This window comes from Dendropsophus ebraccatus, chromosome 5, assembly GCF_027789765.1.
Source record: "Dendropsophus ebraccatus isolate aDenEbr1 chromosome 5, aDenEbr1.pat, whole genome shotgun sequence".
In the NCBI taxonomy this organism is placed as follows: Eukaryota; Metazoa; Chordata; class Amphibia; order Anura; family Hylidae; genus Dendropsophus; species Dendropsophus ebraccatus.
The window spans coordinates 92,101,777-92,122,809 of NC_091458.1; the positions used below are offsets into that span (position 1 = coordinate 92,101,777).

The 21,033-nt window shown below is 41.6% G+C and overlaps 1 protein-coding gene across 5 annotated transcripts; it reads left to right on the forward strand.

Annotated features, from left to right (window-relative positions):
* Positions 1-451: 451 nt before the first annotated feature.
* On the forward strand, positions 452-18,460 carry GGACT (gamma-glutamylamine cyclotransferase). 5 transcript variants are annotated; one of them, XM_069970722.1, is made up of 3 exons: positions 506-537; positions 1,463-1,530; positions 17,646-18,460. In XM_069970722.1, exons 2-3 carry the CDS (start codon positions 1,482-1,484, stop codon positions 18,119-18,121), a joined length of 525 nt encoding a protein of 174 aa, XP_069826823.1. In that variant the 5' UTR covers positions 506-537; positions 1,463-1,481; the 3' UTR covers positions 18,122-18,460. The 5 variants fall into 5 exon arrangements, with proteins under 5 accessions (XP_069826826.1, XP_069826823.1, XP_069826824.1 ...); XM_069970727.1 differs by lacking the exons at positions 506-537; positions 1,463-1,530 and adding exons at positions 3,875-3,890; positions 4,909-5,067; XM_069970725.1 differs by lacking the exon at positions 1,463-1,530 and having other exon boundaries at positions 452-537.
* The last annotated feature ends 2,573 nt before the right edge of the window (positions 18,461-21,033 follow it).

Here is a 21,033-nt window from a genome sequence, read left to right on the forward strand (position 1 = left end):
TAGCTCAGTTTATTTACAGACCTAATTTGATAACTCCTGAAATAAAAGAATATAATCTTATGAAGGACCCTTAGGGCTAAATGTAAAAGCGATTTAACTCTAGTATATAAAGCAGTTGGTAAGATTTGGGCCAGATTTTATAAAGGATACACACTTATTAACTCTTAAAGACTGGGTCAGTGTTAAGGCCCTATTACATTAAATAATTATCGGCCGTTACGGACGATAATCGTCTTGTGTAATATAAGACAACAATCAGTTGACATGAATCATATCTACATTAAACATGTTGAAAGACAAATGACTAATATAGCAGAGATCTGCTGCTGTCGCTACGTGGAACAGGAGCAGCTGCCTATCTTCTATAGGTTCACCTTGAATTGCATCACCACCCGGAATGAGTGAACTATGCCCTACAGTAAATAAGTAATTAGTAAGAGAAACACCCTCACATTGCATAAGGCGGCTGGAGATAAAGACTTACAGATCAGTGACCAGAATTTTGCGTGATCAAGAGTAATCAAACGACAATGGCAGGTGAGTGTCTCTGCAAGTTATCTATAGAGTGTCACACTGATCTATTCTGTCATGGTGCATATACAGGCTATTCAGAGCTGCACACCTGGTTTTGGCTTTGCATGTAATGTAATTCGATTACTATGTGCACTTGCATATACTTCATGTTACATCAATTATTTAAGCTGCAAGTTTCTACATGATGGTGCTTATTTTAGCATAAGGCTGGGTTCACAGCAGTAGTGGATTATAACAGGTCTGTTTCGGGCGGTAGCCTGGGCCCCATGGCCACCCAAAAAGACCCAAATATACTTTAGTGTATGGTCTCCTGGCTACAGTTCTGCCATGATTTCCAAAAAAATGCTGCTTTTTACTGCTATTTTGTACAAATCAGGGCATTATGGTAGTATTTATCCTGTACTATGAACACCACGCTAGTGCTGCCATAGTTACAGTGGGGTGGGGGGCCCAAGCTATGGTAAAGTTAATGCGCCCCTGGTTCACACTGCGTTTTTGAAATCTGTTTAACGTATATGTTTTATGGAAAAAGCAGATGCAATTGTGTGTCATCCATTTGGGTCCTTTTTTCCATTGACTTCCATTATTAAAAAAAAAAAAACAACCAAAAGGGATCGAAACGGATGTGTTTTTTTAACTGACACAAAAGTAGTGTTGACTACGTTTTTCTGTCCATTAAAAGTAACAAATGAAAAACATGCATTGAATGGATTGCAAAAATGCAGAGTAAACCCAGCCTAATCCAGCATGGCCAACATGTCATCTTGGGATGTGCTTAAAAGGTGTTATGTAGGCTTACAGTATGTCTGGTTAGCAAATTCATGTTTAGTCTGCCTATAAACTGACCATTTTATTCACAAGACTCTGGTTTATATTAATACATACACACTTACCTATGGTAAAATGCATAATCTGTTTTACATTAAAGTTTACTACTGGTTTAGTAGATGAATGACGTTTTGCACAAGATGGCGGACGGCCCTCGACACAGATCAGGTAATGTATAATGCACCAACACTTCCGGGTACATGGATGGGGGTGGTGGGACACGGGGAACGGGGCGATTCACAGACATAACATACATTAAATGTGTGTTATTCCGTGAATAATTTCTGAGCGCCGCACTACCCCTTTAATAAATAACTTATGTAAGTCTAGCATTATGAGGGTTGATGTTTGCAGGTAGTTGTTGTTGTTTTGTTTTTTTTTTTTCTTCTTCTTCGCAGGATGAGTTTCTGAATGCTTTTTTTCCCCAGTATTATTTGGGGGGCAGAGGGATAAAAATATATATATATTAAAAATAAAAACAAAAAAAAGCTGTTAAATCCTAAAAAGAACAACCACAGTCTAAAACACTTCTAAGAACCAACCCAAATCCCTATTAATATCACAATGTCCCCAAAAGCTTAATTGCAGATTTTTGATCAGTGGTCTGCAGTTTGTGAAAAAAACAGGTCCCTTGCTTTATTGATGTGTTTCTAACAACGCACACATAAGATCATTCGTTCATGAAAACTTGAATTTTGCTGATGATTTGCTGCCAATCTTGTTTGCTGCCAATCCCCTTGTTTACTTTTTATTTATTTCCTAAAGAACTATGATGTTTGGGTTGTTTGTCAGTTCTTCACTTTTCTATGCTCAGTGCCTTCCCAGACTACCTTGATTTGGTAGCCACATGCAAGCAACGTCCCTTTAGATGCTGTCAACAGCAACCTCTAATGCTGTGTTCACACACAGAGATTTGGGGTTTCAAGTGTTGAAAACAAAGCCAGGATTGGATTTGAAAAGAGGAGAAATTTCAATATTTATAGGCTGTTCTTGGCTTTGGCTTCAATCATTGCACTGTAAACACACCCTTAATGCCTTATTACATGTCACGATAATGAGGGGGAAGGTAGTGCCAACCTGTCAAGTCAGCATTTTATATATATATATATAAACACACACACACTCACCGGCCACTTTGTTAGGTACACCTGTCCAACTGCACGTTACCACTTAATTTCTAAACAGCCAATCACATGGCGGCAACTCAGTGCATTTAGGCATGTAGACATGGTCAAGACAATCTCCTGCAGTTCAAACTGAGCATCAGTATGGGGGAAGAAAGTTGATTTGAGTGCCTTTGAACGTGGCATGGTTGTTGGTGCCAGAAGGGCTGGTCTGAGTATTTCAGAAACTGCTGATCTACTGGGATTTTCACGCACAACCATCTCTAGGGTTTACAGAGAATGGTCCGAAAAAGAAAAAACATCCAGTGAGCGGCAGTTCTGTGGGCGGAAATGCCTTGTTGATGCCAGAGGTAAGAGGAGAATGGGCAGACTGGTTCGAGCTGATAGAAAGGCAACAGTGACTCAAATAGCCAACCGTTACAACCAAGGTAGGCAGAAGAGCATCTCTGAACGCACAGTACGTCAAACTTTGAGGCAGATGGGCTACAGCAGCAGAAAACCACCCGTTACTAGCATGATGTACCTAATAAAGTGGCCGGTGAGTGTGTATATAATATATGTGTATATATGCTATGGTGCTATGGCTGCAGCAGGATGTGTGTGTGTATATCACTATGGCTGACCTCTATATTACAGGTTTCTGGCATTGTTAGCAGTGTTTCTGTGTGTATGGTGAATATTTAGTTAAGGCCCTATTCCACCAACAGATCTGACGACAGATTATCTGCCAAAGATTTGAAGCCAAACCCAGGAGTGGATTTGAAGAGGAGAAAGGGCAGTACAACAAACTGTTAACTTTAGGTGTGAGTCATCTATTAGAAGTATACATGGGGAGGACTCAGTCTATGAGGTTTATTAGCAGGATGCACCTGTACAGAAAAGCATTGTCCGCTATGTACAAATATTTACAACATACAGATTGGAGGGTAAACGGTTACCTTTTGGTATGTTTTAGGTGCACACTGGCCTATGGATACATTTGCTTTATTTGCCAAGGGCTTTCAAGGTGCATGTTTAAAAAAAAAAAAAAAAAAAAAAAGTAGAGCTCAAATAAATTTTTTTCAAATAATCATCTTGTGTGTAAAACTATATAACCAAGAGCAGATTAAAAATCTGTGTCAACATTTGAAATTTGTATTCTGTCAATGGTGGTTTTCCTCTGCTTTCAACTGAACTAAATGATGGTCCCTATATTCTGCTAATGGCATAGAAGGAATAGTCCTGCAGGGTTTCTTTTTGTTATCACTGCTATCTTCTCTTATGCTGATATGGGAATTACTGATAACGTTAACTATATCCCCTTTTGGTGTAAAAGTGTGATACCTGATGCTTTTGCACTTATAGATTTTATATTTTTTATTTTAGAAAACATGGTCTCTTGGGAATCTGTACTTTGTCAAGCAGGTAAAATTTTTGGGTGAAGAAATGGCCATAACGAAAAAATAATAGGAGTATGCTGTCCATTAAGTAAAAGCAATGTGTCCTTTTAATGATAATTTCCTTTTAAGTATTTCCTGTGGTGTTCTGTGCAATTGTTCAGCAACTTCCATTTCATGGTGTTTAAGAAGAAACATTTTAAAGGGATTACACTTTTAAGAAAACTCTTTTCATTTATGCGTTAAAAATACCATCAAAAGAGTAATTTTGTAGAAGCCTACGAGCAATTTACTCTGTGATGCTCTTGTTTGTTTTTACAGACTAGAGTTCATAGTTTCTGAGAGAGCTACTGCTGAGAAGGGACCATAACCCTTCGATTTCAAAGCAAGACCTCATTCCTTGGCTACAGCTTGGAAAAGTGGCTTGCCATTAACTTTTGAGAGACCCAGTAAGGTTCTGTAAGGGTCATTCATAGCAGGAAACTCTTGTCTGGGACATAAAAACTGTCCATAACAAAATGAAAACTTTAAAGGACCAACAGGATACAGTTCCAAGAATGTGTTTTTGCACGTTGACTAGTATTAACTATTCCCCATCCCATCCCATGGGAACTGTTTGTACATTACATAATAATACAGGAAGACTTTGTGGTCAGCATAGGGTTAAATGTCCAACTAAAGGAACAAGTGTCCCTAGAAATAACTTCATTCAGACAGGCAGCACTCAAGTTTAAAGTTCAGTATTCTTGTTTTTTCACCTGCTTCCTTATAAGAGACTTCTAAAGAATGAATATGGAAGTATAGTACATGTGGTTACTGAGCCAAAACAAAACATTTTTGTCTCAAGAGGCGTTTCAAGCCTTGGAAAAAAAAAATCAGGCTTTATATGCATGGAACATTTATTTATCCTGAATAAAAAAAAAAAAGAAGCATGAATAAGTAAGGGTCCCAAAAATATTCAGAAACCTATTACAAACAATAGAAGATAGACAACCCCATTTTTAAATCTGTGTAAGGCTCCGTTTTCTAACATGCTAGATGGTCAGCTTTTCATTGCAGTTCTAGCTGAGACAAGTGATGAATAGCAAACATTATGTGGCCATTCGTATAAATGAACTTCCATGTAATAAAAGGCCAGGACCACAGAACAGAACCTGCGGACTCCAAGCAGCTCTAAATCATAGATGGAGGTCCAAATTCTTCAGGTAACAAATCCATAGATCATACATAGTTCTTTGATTAGATTTGTGTATTGTCATGGAAAAGACAATATTTAAAGGGGTAGTGCGGCGCTACCCCTTTAAGTTTTCATGTTAACATTTTTTTTTTTAACCACTAATTAAATTGTTGATATGTTTTTGATGATAGCATTGTCTCCTTAATAAAGGGTCACTGCTATGTGCACTCTACAGTCACATTTCAACATGAAGAGAAGCATGTCAGGCTGAGGGGGTGATGCTGAGACAACCTGGTCCCCTCTGCATCTCTCTGTGCTGAACTGTGGAGTGCACATGGTAGTGTATAATGGCAGTGACCCTTAAAGGGGTTATCTAGCGCTAAAAAAACATGGCCACTTTTGCCCCACTTGTCTCTAGTTCAGGTGTGGTTTGCAATTAAGCTCAATTTACTTCAATGGAACTGAGTTTCAAACCCCACCCAAACTAGAGATCAGAGTGGTGCAAAAGTGGCCATGTTTTGTAGCCCTGGATAACCCCTTTAAGGGTTTTGCATATGCTGTAAATATGTGGCAGATATTTGTGTAGAATGTCCCTGTCCTGTTTATTGCTGATAGTAGGTGCTAATTCCATGGTCTAATGTAATTTACAAACTGTAATATGTATTAGGCTACACACACACACTAAAAGAAAAGCAAAATTGGGAGTGAAAATAAAACAATGTGTAAATGGGTGGGAAAAAGCAAGTCTTAAATAACAAGCATGTTTAAAATCAGTTACGTTATCCTTTCTTTACTCTGCCAGTCAATTTCTTATTGACTTCAATGGAGCACAATTACATTGAAAATACAGCTGTATTTTCACCTCAGTATCATTCTTGTCCATTGTGGGTGGTCTCAAGTTTAGCTACTAGCCCTATATAATCTGTATCAGTGTTTCTTGGATCCAGATTTCAGATGCCTCTAAAAGGTTGTGTCGTTATGTTTTCCAGATTTCCTAAGTATTTCACAGGTGATTTATTTATGGTCAGTGCATCAAGTATTACTACAGTTATTGTATAAGAGATCCTCAAATCATTACCTGTTGGGGGGTACTTATAGACTGAAGAAAGTTGGTCTGTAGGTCCTAATCATGCAGATAGAGGTTTGTGTTTAGAGACAATTCTTTAACCCCTTGACGACCCAGGGTATACGTGACCCTGCCGGCTCCCAGCTACTATTAGCAATTAAATGGCTTTTAATCCTTATCTGTTGTAGTCTGGTGGCGGGACCCCCCCGCCGCCCGCAATGCGATCACAGAGAAATGATCCTTGCATCTGCCACAATGGCGCTGATCCTGGCTTGCCAACTGCTTACTTCCATAATAAGTTTAAATTACCCCCCTTTTTATATATAAAATGTATAAAAATATACAGTACATATCTCGCTGGGTGTGGAATATTCCGAAGTACTAAATTATGTCATTCCTGTTCACAGATGGTAAATGGCGTTAGCGACGAAAAATGCCAAAACTCAAAATTGCTGATTTTTGGTCACATCAAATACAGAAAAATTGTAATAAAATGTGATCAAAAAGTCGTAAACAAGGTACGGATCATGACTCAAAAGCACCTCACACAGCCCCATAGACCAAAAAGTAAAAGCGTTATAAGGATAGCAATAGAGCGATTTAAGGATTTGTTTTTTTTTTTTAAGCAGTCAGATAAAATGAAAGTTATATAAGTTGCCTATCGCTGTAATCGTACCGACTTGAGGAACATAGCTAAAATGTCAGATTTGCCATAGGGCTTATGACATTTGGCGTAAACATGACCCCACCCCACCCCCAATGAAAAAGATTGTGTTTTTTTTTTTTATTTCATTTCAGTTTTGCTATATATTTCATAGAAAAATTAGGTTTGTTATTGCAAAGTACAACTCCTGTCACAAAAAATAAGAGCTCATGTAGGTGAAAAAATGCAAGTGCCTTTTAACCCTTAGGCGACCAGGACCAGGGCCACCTACGTGTGTTCAGAGCGGGGCCGCGGTACCGGGTGCGGCTTGTAGCCCAGGACCGCGGCTATTAGTGGGCACGGTCCTATCGCTGTGCCAACTAATAAAGTAACCTGATGCAGCTGTCAAAGTTGACAGCTGCATCCGATTACTTGAATGCAGCCATCGTTGGTGTCTAGTGGGGTGGATCGCTTGTCCCGGAGGAGCGATCCATCCATCCTACTCCTGCCGGGCTCAGCGCCGTAGTAGCGTTGATCCCGGCTCGGCACTCTATTGCTTCCAGTTGCAGCAGCCAGAAGCAATCAAAGTGCCTATCTCATCAATCTATCCTGTATTATTATACAGGATAGATCTCAATGAGAGATCCGAGTACTTATACTAGAAGGCTCCCTGGGGGAAAATTGGGCTGGTCATCAAAGGGTGAAGTGGTACTGTCATTTATTTCAACTTTTGAGGTATAATCCTGAGATGCAGGTGAAGTGCATGGCCGTGCTTTGCTCTCCCATTTGTCCAGCTCCATTATACTCAGATTTTAGGGCGTGGTGGGTTGCACTCCGGGTATAATACCTCTGCTCTTGTACATTTTATTAATTTCAGTGGTCTTAGTGAGGCAGCTGTATAATGTCAGATAACATATCAACCACATCATAGGACTTATTGTTCCCCAACTGTGTAGAGCAAAACAACAGTCAAAATGTTTGCGTTCGCCAATATTAGCCGGACGCCAATGCTCCGCGCTTGATTCTCCACAGCTGCATTAGTTGGACGCATGTTTTCCAGAACTTCCTAGGGCCGCATCCAACTTATGCAGTGGTAGGGAATCAAACATTTTGACAGGTTTGCTTTACCCTAGTCACCAATGTAATGAATTGTGGCAGCCTGCATTGACTACATTGTAATATTAACAGTTTAAGTGTTCACACATTATTGTTGGTTTGCCCATGAAGGTCCCCATCGCGGGGAGATAGTCTGAGGCAGAACACTGTGGGTGTGAGCAGGACAGAGGGAAAAAATAGTACAAGCCTCTCATGCAGTAGGTATAGCCAGTACCGCGCACCACCTGCAGGGGGCGCAGTGTAACGTGTGGCCGGGAAGCCCGCTCTAACCTTCCCTGCATGCTCCTTGTTTACGCCTCATCGCTGCCGGTCACGTGGTGCACGGAATTAAGGAGGAAGCTGCTGCGCCCGGAGGAAGCTGGCGTGTCCCGGTGTTATAGGAGATTCGGGTAATACGAGCGGTACCTCATTGTACCGCACTGTGTGTCCTACCACCTTTGAAGTACTAAGCTACCGGCTATAGAAAAGTACCTGAGATGTTTCTTTATACGTGCATTGTGCAGCGCACACGGTCTGCCTCACCCTGACACACTGCGGGTATATAGCGGTGACAGGTGCTGTATACAGGTATGCAGCGGGTACATAGAGGTGACAGGTGCTGTATACAGGTATGCAGCGGGTACATAGAGGTGACAGGTGCTGTATTCAGGTCCGCAGCGGTTACATAGAGGTGACAGGTGCTGTATACAGATACACAGCGGGTATACAGAGGTGACAGGTGCTGTATACAGATACACAGCGGGTATATAGAGGTGACAGGTGCTGTATACAGATACACAGCGGGTATACAGAGGTGACAGGTGCTGTATACAGATACACAGCGGGTATATAGAGGTGACCGGTGCTGTATACAGATACACAGCGGGTATACAGAGATGACAGGTGCTGTATACAGATACACAGCGCGTATATAGAGGTGACCGGTGCTGTATACAGATACACTGTGGGTACATAGAGGTGACAGGTGCTGTATATAGATACACAGCAGGTACATAGAGGTGACAAATGCTGTATACAGATACACAGCAGGTACACAGAGGTGACAGGTGCTGTATACAGATACACTGCGGGTACATAGAGGTGACAGGTGCTGTATACAGGTACACAGCGGGTATATAGCGGTGACAGGTGCTGTATACAGATACACAGCGGGTACATAGAGGTGACAGGTGCTGTATACAGGTACACAGCGGGTATATAGCGGTGACAGGTGCTTATACAGATACACAGCGGGTACATAGAGGTGACAGGTGCTGTATACAGGTACACAGCGGGTATATAGCGGTGACAGGTGCTGTATACAGATACACTGCGGGTACATAGAGGTGACAGGTGCTGTATACAGGTACATAGAGGTGACAGGTGCTGTATACAGGTATGCAGCGGGTACATAGAGGCGACAGGTGCTGTATACAGGTCCGCAGCGGGTATACAGAGGTGACAGGTGCTGTATACAGATACACAGCGGGTATATAGAGGTGACCGGTGCTGTATACAGATACACTGTGGGTACATAGAGGTGACAGGTGCTGTATATAGATACACAGCAGGTACATAGAGGTGACAGGTGCTGTATACAGATACACAGCAGGTACACAGAGGTGACAGGTGCTGTATACAGATACACATCGGGTATACAGATACACAGCGGTTACATAGAGGTGACAGGTGCTGTATACAGATACACATCGGGTATACAGATACACAGCGGTTACATAGAGGTGACCGGTTCTGTATACAGATACACAGCGGGTATACAGAGGTAACCGGTGCTGTATACAGATACACAGCGGGTATATAGAGGTGACCAGTGCTGGGACTGCTGAGAAGCTGCAGCTAGTGCTGCATACAGATCCGCAGTAGGTGTATGGAGGTGACGGGTGCTGGGACTGCTGAGAAGTTACAGCTAGTGCTGCTGTATACAGATACACAGCGGGTATACAGAGGTGACAGGTGCTGTATACAGATACACCGCTGGTATATAGAGGTGACCAGTGCTGTATACAGATCCGCAGTAGGTGTATGGGGGTGACTAGTGCTGGGACTGCTGAGAAGGTACAGCTAGTGCTGCTGTATACAGATACACAGTGGGTATATGGAGGTGACCAGTGCTGGGACTGCTGCCCTCAGTGTACCGCACCTTGTGCTGACACCCTTCACTTTACTGTAAAAGACACTGGCCCAAAAAATAATTGCCGTAAATTGAAAACAAACAAATTCTGCAGCTTTTGGATTTTTACACCATTCAGTGTGTGGGGGGGGAAAAAAAAATGAGGTTCTCTAGTTTGTTACTGCTGCATCATTTTGGTGATAGCAGATGCTATAGAACGGTGTGAGGTCTGGCGTCTGGAACGTATATTTGTTAACAATGGTTTGAATTTTTCACCGGCCATCAGATAAAAGCGTAACGACTTGAGGAACATATATAAAAAGTCAGTTTTACCCCAGGGCGAATGACGTAAGACACAGTCCCCCCCAAATAAAAGAAATGCGTTTTTTTTTTTGTTCAATTTCACCACACATTTATTTTTTTCCTGGTTTCGCAGTGTACTTTGCAATGACAGGCTGAATTTTTGCATAAAGTACAATTAGTGACGCAAAAAATAAGGGCTCATGTGGGTTTCTAGGTGGAAAAATGCAAGTGCTATGGCCTTTTAAACACAAGGAGGAAAAAACTAAAACGCAAAAACGAAAATTGGCCCTGTCCTTAAGGGGTTAAAGAATTTGAACATTTACAAAAAAAATTACACTGCACAGTATTCTCTACCTGTAACACCACACAGCACGTTACAGGTAGAGAATACAGCGTGCTGTGTGGTGTTACAGGTAGAGAAAACAGTGCGGTGTTACAGGTAGAGAATACAGCGTGCTCTGCGGTGTTACATGTAGAGAATACAGCGTGCTGTGCGGTGTTACAGGTAGAGAATACAGTGTGTTGTGTGGTGTTACAGGTAGAGAATACAGCGTGCTGTGTGGTGTTACAGGTAGAGAATACAGCGTGCTGTGCGGTGTTACAGGTAGAGAATACAGCGTGCTGTGTGGTGTTACAGGTAGAGAAAACAGTGCGTTGTGCGGTTTTGCAGGTAGAGAATACAGAGTGCTGTGTGATGTTTTATTCTCTATCTGTAACAGCACGCTGTATTCTCTACATGTAACACCACACAGCACGCTGTATTCTCTACCTGTAACACCACACAGCACGCTGTATTCTCTACATGTAACACCACACAGCACGCTGTATTCTCTACCTGTAACACCGCACTGCACGCTGTATTCTCTACCTGTAACACCACACAGCACGCTGCATTCTCTACCTGTAACACCAAACAGCACGCTGTATTCTCTACCTGTAACCCAGATATTGAAATATAGTAATGATCTTTTTAAATTTAATTTGTGCCTTTTTTTTCTTCTTCTGTTCTCTATGCACACAAGTATGATCAAGAATATTTGGTCTTTGAAATTGAGTCTCACAATAAGGACTTTATCCGATATTTTCTTACATGGATATACATGGTTTATGCCTTATTTTATTTCTAGGTGTGATTGGCAGTTCCGGCTCTGATCCTCTGCCATTTAGCATAATTTAATTGTGCATAATTTTTTGTAAAGACGCTGTAGTACTGCAATGAAACTCCAACATGTGTGAACATAGCCCTAATTTCACTGCAGACTTTTGCACAGGGAAGTTGGAGCACCTGCTTCTTTCACTTCTTGTCTGCTCAGGTGTGTACTGGAGGGGTTGTTCAGAGATGGTCAATTGGTGAATCATTCAGGGGGGTGGGAGATCCAGCCAAGCCTCCTGTGAAATCAGATAATGCATTGACACGGGGGGAGAAAAGCTGGGATCAGAGATGAGCAAACTTTGAGCATGCTCGAGTTGATCCGAACCCGAACGTTCGGTATTTGATTAGCGGGGGCTGCTGAAGTTGGATAAAGCTCTAAGGTTGTCTGGAAAACATGGATACAGCCAATGACTATATCCATGTTTTCCACATAGCCTTAGGGCTTTATCCAACTTTAGCAGCCACCGCTAATCAAATGCCGAACGATCAGGTTCGGATGGACTCGAGCATGCTCCAGGTTCGCTCATCTCTAGCTGGGATCAATTCGAGTTTTGTAGTCCTTTTATTTTCCTGTCAATGGTGAAAAGCTACAAAAGACACTGAAATCCCCGGCCGGCTGTATCAGCAATTTGTAGCAACTCTGTAATGCCAGGAGGTAAGGGTCCTTTTACACATACAGATATCAAACAGATTTTTGAAGCCAAAGCCAGGAACAGACTATAAACAGAGAACGGGTCATGAAGGAAAGACTGACATTTCTCCTCTTTTCAAATCCATTCCTGGATCATAAGCAACATGACCTCAGATTAACCTGCCCAGCATTACAAAGTTGCAGATATAGCCTGCCAGGCACTTGTTTAAATGAGTCGTCTCAGAAGGGAGGGGGGAGAAGGGGGTTCATAGCAGAGACGGGGAGATCAGCTCAGACAGAGATTTCTTTGTCGTCAGCACAAAGCAGCAGGATCAGGGGAAGGAGACTGAATAGATAAAAACAAGTATGGAATGAATTGTTAGTCTCACCATGGGCAGTAACATATGAAAGGTTTTGTTTGAGCAGAATACCCCTTGACTGCACTAATGATCAGTTGCACAATTAATTGTGCCTTGTAAAGGCACTACAAGTGAGCAGCAATCTTACTTTTTTTGTGTTCTTGCTCGGCCCCATATTGCAGTATGTAAAAGTACCCTTAGAGTAAACATTTTAGAAATCCGCTACAATACAATTACATATTGGCTGATCATTGTTTTACAACATGAGCTGTAACACAAAGCAATTATTGGCCGGAAATCAGCCAATTACGGCTGATAATCCCTTCGAGTAATAGTACCCTAAGAATATTTATCCGCTAAGAACAAAAATACCATATAGACTGTTGTAAAACGAGCACATCTGTGACAGATATAACCTCGGACAGTATGGTTAGGGCTCCACAGTGACATTGTTATTCCTCCAACTGCCTTGTAAATCTTCTTGCAAGGATATCCCTCTCTTTTAACTCTCTAACATAGTTCCTTTCTCAGAGGAATGCTTCAGCACAACTATTTTTGAGATCTTCATCTGTAGAGAAATACCGTTTATGTCAAACAAAAAGTTGCTTTAAAGCGCTATCTGAATATTTCAGGACTTTCTATAGTTTCCACTCTTCTGTATGGTCTTTCCTGCTGTATGTAGTCTGGGTTCACTACAGTGAGTAAATTGTATTGGATGTCATTGTGCTTTTACATGTCTTAATTGGATACACTAATATTCGTCAGTACTGTCTCAGATGTGATGCCTTTATTGTGATTTCCCGCACTCAATTTTCTATGTGCTTCCTATATTTCACATTTATTAGTTTGGACAACTAAACTCTTGGATTTAGACAATTTTATTCACAACTCATTTTTCTGATTGAGAGTGAACACGAGTGCCTTAATCCTCTTACAAGAATTAATTGCATGTTTTAGTGCTCACCTCTGACCCCTCTGCAGACCCTTCTGGAGCCCTGTTAGTTACTGAAAACATAGCCATAAATGTAATGATTCCTTTACTAAAGGACGAGAAGCAGCTCTTTGTTGTCAAAATAACAGACCTCGTGAGTGCTAGATTTAAGGTAGAATCTTTGGAAATTGTTGTGAAGGTAATTAAAAAAAAAAAAAAAAAAAAAAGGATGGCCATTACATAGTAGCCATTTACTAAGGGTAGAGGAGATCTCAAGTTGCCATAAAGTATCATGTGGAGTTTTCCATTAGGAAAATGTTGTATAATCTGTTACCTAGCCTTCTACTCTTTAAAAATGAATCCTGGATCGCTGACTGAATGACAGCTTCATAGTTACTAACGTGGCAGCTGTAAAAGAAAAGAATGAGGTCCTTTCTGCATGGTCTTACTTGTTTCCTCCTCTATATAAGTGATTCAATTGGGATGTTGGGAAGTGTGACAGATTGTGGTTTGTTTTCTCTCAATTACTATTTTAGCGCTGGACCTTTAACCCCTAGACAACCTAGGACGTATGGGTACGCCCTGGCCGCCTGTTACCAGACGACCCTGGGCGTACCTGTATGTCCTGAGTTATGTGCTATGAAGCGCGCTTCAGAGCGGAGCGAGCTTAATTGCAGGTGGGGGCCAGCTACTGTCGGTAGCCGGAACCTCACTGTTAATGACAGGCTGCAGCGATCATGCTGCAGCCTGTCATTAACCCCTGAAATGCCGCAATCAAGTTTAAGTGTAAGTGACAGGAGCTCCTGTCACTTAGGCTAGGTTCACACTGCGTTTTCAGCATCCGTTTAACGGATCCGTTTTTTTTAACGTCCAGAAAAATAGGGTCAGCAACGTTTTTTGGTCCGTTTTGGTCTATCAAAAAAAACGGATCAGTTTTTTTTTTATAATGGAAGTCAATGGAAAAACGGATGCACACAAATGAATCCGTTTTTTTGCAATCCGTTTTTCATGCGTTTTTTCCAAAAAACAGATGCGTTAAACGGATGCTGAAAACGCAGTGTGAACCTACCCTTACCAATCGGGACCCCCGCAGTGTAACTGTGGGGGTCCTGATCGCTGTGTCGGACCGCTGGAGGTCTCGTACCTTCCTCTGTGAGGTCCGACTGGCGATCTGCTCATTGAGTCTGCCACAGGCAAGCTAAATCAGGAGAGCACCTATAACACTGATCAATGCTATGCCTATGGCATAGCATTGATCAGTGTTTGCAATCTAACTATTGCATTTAAAAGTCCAAGGGGACTTAAAATGTGTGTAAAAAATAAAATAAAAATGTTTTCAAAAATACCCCATAGCCCCTCCCCCAATAAAAGTTTAAATCACCCCCCTATCCAATTATATAAATAAAACATAAAAATAAATAAACATATAATATACCGTAGCGTGCGTAATTGTCCGATCTATTAAAATATAACAATTGACATCCTGCATGGCGAACGGTGTAAACGAAAAGTGGGGAAAAAAGCGCCAGAATTGCTCATTTTTTGTTACATTATACATATAAAAAAAAATAAAAAGTGATTAAAACGTCCGAGCTACACAAACATGGTATAAATAAAAACTAGAGATCATGGCGCAAAAAATGTCACAATAGGCCAATTTTATTAATACTTCCTAAAAAAAAAATATATATACATATATATATAACATTAGAGAATCTGTGTAAACCTGCATATGGTTGTGTTCGGACTGACCTATAGAAAAATGGTATCATGTCGCTTTTTTCATATAGTGCATTACATAGACACAGGAACACCCCCCCCCCCCCCCCCCTCATTTATTTTTTTCCAATTTCACCAATTTTTATCGTCATAAATAATATTTTTGGGGTTCCCTCATACATGTTAAGGTACAATAAAAGGCGCCATTAAAATTACACATTTCATGGCCCTATAGATGGAAAAAAGAAAGTGCTAGAGCTCTTAGAAGGGGAGGAGGAAAAAACTAAAATGCAAAAATGAAAATTGACGCAGTCCACTGGGTCATTTTGGACTTGGTCCTCAAAAGTTTAATAAATGTAACACTTACCTTGCGCAAGTCTGACTTTGACTGAAGACATTCCCCTCCAGCTGCGGTGGGGGAGATCAGTTACTAGGAGTTTTTTGGCATACAAACTATGGGGGAGATTTATCAAAGGGTGTAAAATTTAGACTGGTGCAAACTGCCCACAGCAACCAATCACAGTTCCTCATTCCTCTCAGCACTGCCTAAAGCTGAGCTGTGATTGGTTGCTGTGGGTAGTTTGCACCAGTCTAAATTTTACACCCTTTGATAAATCTCCCCCTATGTATATTGCATGATGAGGACATTCTCCAAAGTTTGTTCACAAGATGCGCCAAAGTTTACAATAGCAAATCTGGCCTTGTGTGTAATTTGGGCATAATTTTCTGCTGATTTCTTAAAGGAAACTAATCCGCACGATTGTGCTGATATGGTTCCTAGCAGCACAGTATAAATCTAATGTGCAGCTTGCGGTGCATACCAGTTGCGGCTGCAGCAGTAGTTTTACAAGGGGGAAAAAGATGTGTTATTATATCGAGCAAGGCCGGGAGAGGGGTGGCAACTAGTCATCTGGGTCAGCTGCCCCGTGACTAGTCACGGTTCTCTGCCTGTCAGCGCGCTCTGCAGAGACGATTAACAGGCAGGGAGACCCATTCTTGGCCTCTCTGTCTGTCAATCATCCCTCACTTTGTGCTGGCAGGCAGACAGCCATGGGCGGGCTCTCAGCCTCGCGCAGCATAGTAGATTCCCCCCCCCCCCTTTGTTAAGCTACTGCTGCAGACACGGCTGGAATGCTCCACGAGCTGCACAGTAGATTTATACTGTGCTGCTGGGAACCATATCAGCACAATAATTTATACTTAAAGTGGCACTATCAGCAGGTTCTGCCTAGAGAACATGCTGATATGCCCTAGAAGCTGCTTACCTTAGCAGCAGATCACCGTTTATAATGTTGTCCTCCTCCCCCGCATTCCTCCAGAATCCCCTAATTGCCCCTATGCAAATAAGGTGCTTAGAAGCATTTGGGGCGTCTCCCTCCTGCTCCGGCACCACTGTGTACCGCCCAACGCGCCCCCTCTTGTGCGCCCAGCCCGCCCACTATGCATATAGGAATCGTCAGCGCAAGTGACGGGAAGATGACCCGTTGGAAACGGGCATCTTCCCGCGCATGCGCGAATCGGCCGGCTGTCTGTGACGCTGGAAGAAGAATCCTCCTCTGTGGCCAAACTGTTTTCATGACCGGCGTCACTGACATCAGTAAGTATACGTTTATGTTCGTCTTGTCAGTGTGTCCCAGTTGAGATTGTTTAAGCTGTGGATGATGGGAGTGTGGATGCATGGAGTGGATGATGGGAGTGTGGATGCATGGAGTGGATACTCCCATCATCCACACTGCCCTCATCCACTGCATGAATGCACACTCCCATCATCCACTACATGCATCCACACTCCCATCATCCACTGCAAGCATCCACACTCCCATCATCCACTGCAAGCATCCACACTCCCATCATCCACAGCATAAACAATCTCTCAACAGGGACACACTGACAAGAACATAAACATATACTTTCTGTCAGTGACCTCGGCGATGAAAACAGCTAGGCTGCAGAGGAGGATTCTTCTTTCAGCGTCACAGACAGACGGCCGATTTGCGCATGTGCGGGAAGATGCCCGTCTCCGACGGGACATCTTCCCGGCACTTGCGCTGTGACAAGTCCACTATGCATATATGAATATGCATGGGGAGAGGTGAAGTGGGCAGCACACAGTGGTGCTCAGAGCAGGAGGGAGACACCCCAAATACTCCTAAGCACCTTATTTGCATTGAGGCAATTAGGGGATTTTGGCCACTTTTTTGCATAAACAGCACCACTCTTGTCCTCAGTGTGGGTGTGGTTTTCCAGCACAGTTCCATTGAGGTGAATGAAGCTGAATTGTCATACCATACACTTTCTGGGGACTGGGGTGATGCTGTTTTCTTTAATTACAGAATATAGATAGACTATATTCAGAAGGATGTATTGTACCTGTCCTCAAAAAACTAAAAGCAGAAGGAAGGATTGTCAAATTTAGTTGATAATGGTTGTAATAAACATCATCACCACTACCAAAAACATTCTGCAGCATTTTAAAATTCTGATGTTTCTTTCTAAAATCAAATTTTAAAATAAAAACAAGCTGTGAATACTCATTTATCTTGTGAAATGTTTTGTCATTATCTTTAATATATAGGAAAGAAAATGCATGATATCTTTGTATATGGAACCCTTAAGAGTGGACAACCAAACTATCACATCATGACAGATCCCAAGCATGGAAAAGCAGTATTTAAAGGCACAGGAAGAACAGTAGACAAATACCCACTGGTGATAGCTGAAAAAGCCAACATACCATTTCTAATGAATGTCCCAGGAACTGGCCACCATATTGCTGGAGAGATATATTCGGTTGATGACCAGATGCTGCAATTCCTGGATGAATTTGAAAGCTGTCCAGACATGTACCAACGCACTATTAAGAGGATTGAAATATTGAAGTGGGGAGGAAAAGATGATCTACCTGAAGGGAGAACAGCTGCTAACACCATAGAGTGTTTTGTCTACAGCACTACAAGCTACCAGCCGGAGTGGCTCAATCTACCTTACCTTGACTGTTATGATTCCCATGGGACACATGACCTTTCTTATATTAGTCGTCTGGACAGATAACTGCAGTCACATAGATACAGTACTCAGTATTTCATGCAACTGTACTACCTTGTGACTCAGATTTTAGTAATATTAATGAATCAGTCCATTACGTTAACTGGAAGATTGTTTATTGGGGATTTTCCTGGATAATACACAACAAATTCTGTTGTCTGAAAAGGTGAAGACCTGTATATAAACTTGATAAAGTCTATCTATGCCTGTGGCTGCCATTGGTACAATATAACACTGGAATTTAAAGGGGTAGTTCACTCCCAAATTTTTTTTAAATCAACTGCTGCCATTAAAAGCCAGAAATTTTTAATTTACTTCTATTAAAAAATTTCAAGTCTTCTAGTACTTATTGGCTGCTGCATGCCCTGCAGGAAGTGGTGTATTCTTTCCAGTCTGGAGAGCAGAAGATGTTTTCTATGGGGATTTGGTACTGCTCTCAACAGTTCCTGACACTTTCCACCTAGAGGATGACATGAACGGTGGGCATGCTAAATGATTAGACCCACCAACTTTTATATTAACAATTTACCTAGAGGCATTTATTATCCAACAGCAGTGTCATTTTATTTATTAACAGCAACTCTAATTTCCAGAGGGACAATATCCCCAGATGTGAATTGTGCAATAACTGTCTTATACCACTGATGTTTTTTTTTTGTTCACCACTGATTATTTTACAATTTTTATTTCTCATTGCACATCCTTCCTACAATGGCCCTGTTATGTGGGTAGAGTTAGAAATTTTTAGCTAATTTACATTTTATTAAATTGTAACTAATCTTTACATTTAGTGCTATTCTATTATATACATTACCGTTATATTACATCCTTGGGCTGGGTTCACACTATGTATATTTGAGGCTGTATTTGGTCCTCATGTCAGGTCCTCATAGCAACCAAAACCAGGAGTGGATTGAAAACACAGAAAGGCTCTGTCCACACAATGTTGAAATTCAGTGGATGGCCGCCATATAACAGTAAATAACTTCTATTATTTCAATACCACAGCCGTTGTTTTAAAATAACAGCACACATTTGCCATTAAATGGCAGCCATCCACTCAATTACAACATTATGTGATCATAGCCTTTCTGTGTTTTCAATCCACTCCTGGTTTTGGTTGCTATACAGCCTCAAACATACAGCCTCAAATATACATAGTGTGAACATAGCCTTAAAGCGTAACTGTCATTTCAGGGTCATTTTTCTGAAAACATTAAATATTAACAGTTCAAGCGATTTTAAGAAACTCTGTAATAGGTTTTATGTACTCAAAGAGTTTCCTTCTGTAGTGAAAAAGCAATCTCCCAGCCTCCCCCCTCACTTTAGAAGAAGCAGGATTTCTGTCTCCATTATGTGTCTATGGAGAGGGGAGGGGCTGTTAGGAGTGACTGAGCACGGAGCAGTCCAGCACAGCACAACACCCTGCAATCTTCTCTCAGTAAGTTCATAGATAAGCACTGGCCTTTCTGACACCTGAATTTAGCGGTTTAGGTGCCCAGAGAGTCTACAAACAGCTGACCTTCATGTCACCTCTTCCTGCTCCCTCATCTCCCTCAGCCCCTCCCCCCTTCATAGGCTTACAATGGAGAGAGCAGAGCCCGTCTTCACTGGCTTCTCTGTAATGAAGACTTGTTTGCCTGATAATGCACAGATAAGTCAGGGGGGGAGGCTGGGAGATTGCTTCTTGAGTACAGAAGGAGGCTTTTTTGGCTGATGAAACCTATTGCAGAGTTTCTTAAAATCGCTTGACAGTTACGCTTTAAGGATTGGTCACTTCTCTTTTCACTTTGTAGAGGTATGGGGGTAACCATTGACCTTGGTAGAGGTATGGGGGTAACCATTGACCTTGGGTGTGGTACAGTTATGTGAGCTTCATTAAGTATTTACTTTTTTAAGATAATATATTTTTAACTTATAATGGTTGCCCTGAACCCAATTAATACTGCCACTTGAGGGAACACTTTAATAAAGTGTCATCTACAGATAACTTATGGTGTGTTTACACAGACAGATTTATCTGACAGATTTTTGAAGCCAAAACCAGGAATGGATATGAAAAGAGGAGAAATCTCAGTCTCCTTTATGACCTGTTCTCTCTTAATAGTCTTTTCCTGGCTTTGGCTTAAAAAAAAAACCTGTCAGATAAAACGCTCTGTAAAAACACACCATTAGTGAACGGGGAAGATAGTTACTTTGTTTTCTTCTGATGCAATCCAAACTGGTGTGCGCTAGGACAGGTTTTTAATTTACTTTGAAAGAGGAAATTTTACATAAGCTCCTTTTTACCCCCCTGGACAAGCATATCTAAATAATGAAAATTATATATCAGTCATGTCAAACTCTGGCCCATGGTGCCATTATTTTTGGCCCGCCAGGCAATTAAGAGTTTAAATTACATCTGGCTCGCCATGGCTACTATATATGAGACTACTGGGGAGGGCTGGCGACTATATAAGAGACTATTGGGGAGGGCTGGCTAATATGTGGGGCAATTTTGGTTGGGCTGGCTACTACATGGGGTAATATTGTGGAGGGGGGCGTTGGCTAATACATGGATTGGAGTTTAATCATATCATAGCAATTTATCATAGTGCACACCACTGACAGTGCCAGGAACGCCGTATCTGCGCTTCAATAATTATCAAGGTTGGCCCGCGACTTTGTCCAATTTTTTTTTAATCTTGGCCCACTGAGTATCTGAGTTTGAAACCCCTGGTATATATGATAGTTTAAAGTAATTTTTTTTTTACTATTTTATGTTCTATATGACATGTTACTGAAGGAGCTCTCTGAGAAATAAAGAGGATGACCAGTGGGTGCATTTAGATACAGTATTTTCAGATTTATATTATATAAATGGATGTATGGTTTGCGAGAAATGCTCTACCATCAGTTATGAAACCTCTGATTCTTCT

What these genes read in the sequence shown, in the direction of transcription:
- GGACT (XM_069970722.1), top strand. Translation starts at nt 1,482, where the DNA reads ATGAATGACGTTTTGCACAAGATGGCGGACGGCCCTCGACACAGATCA. An exon ending in CGGCCCTCGACACAGATCAG is followed by an intron (nt 1,531 to 17,645) that starts GTAATGTATAAT and finishes TTTAATATATAG; the next exon opens with GAAAGAAAATGCATGATATC.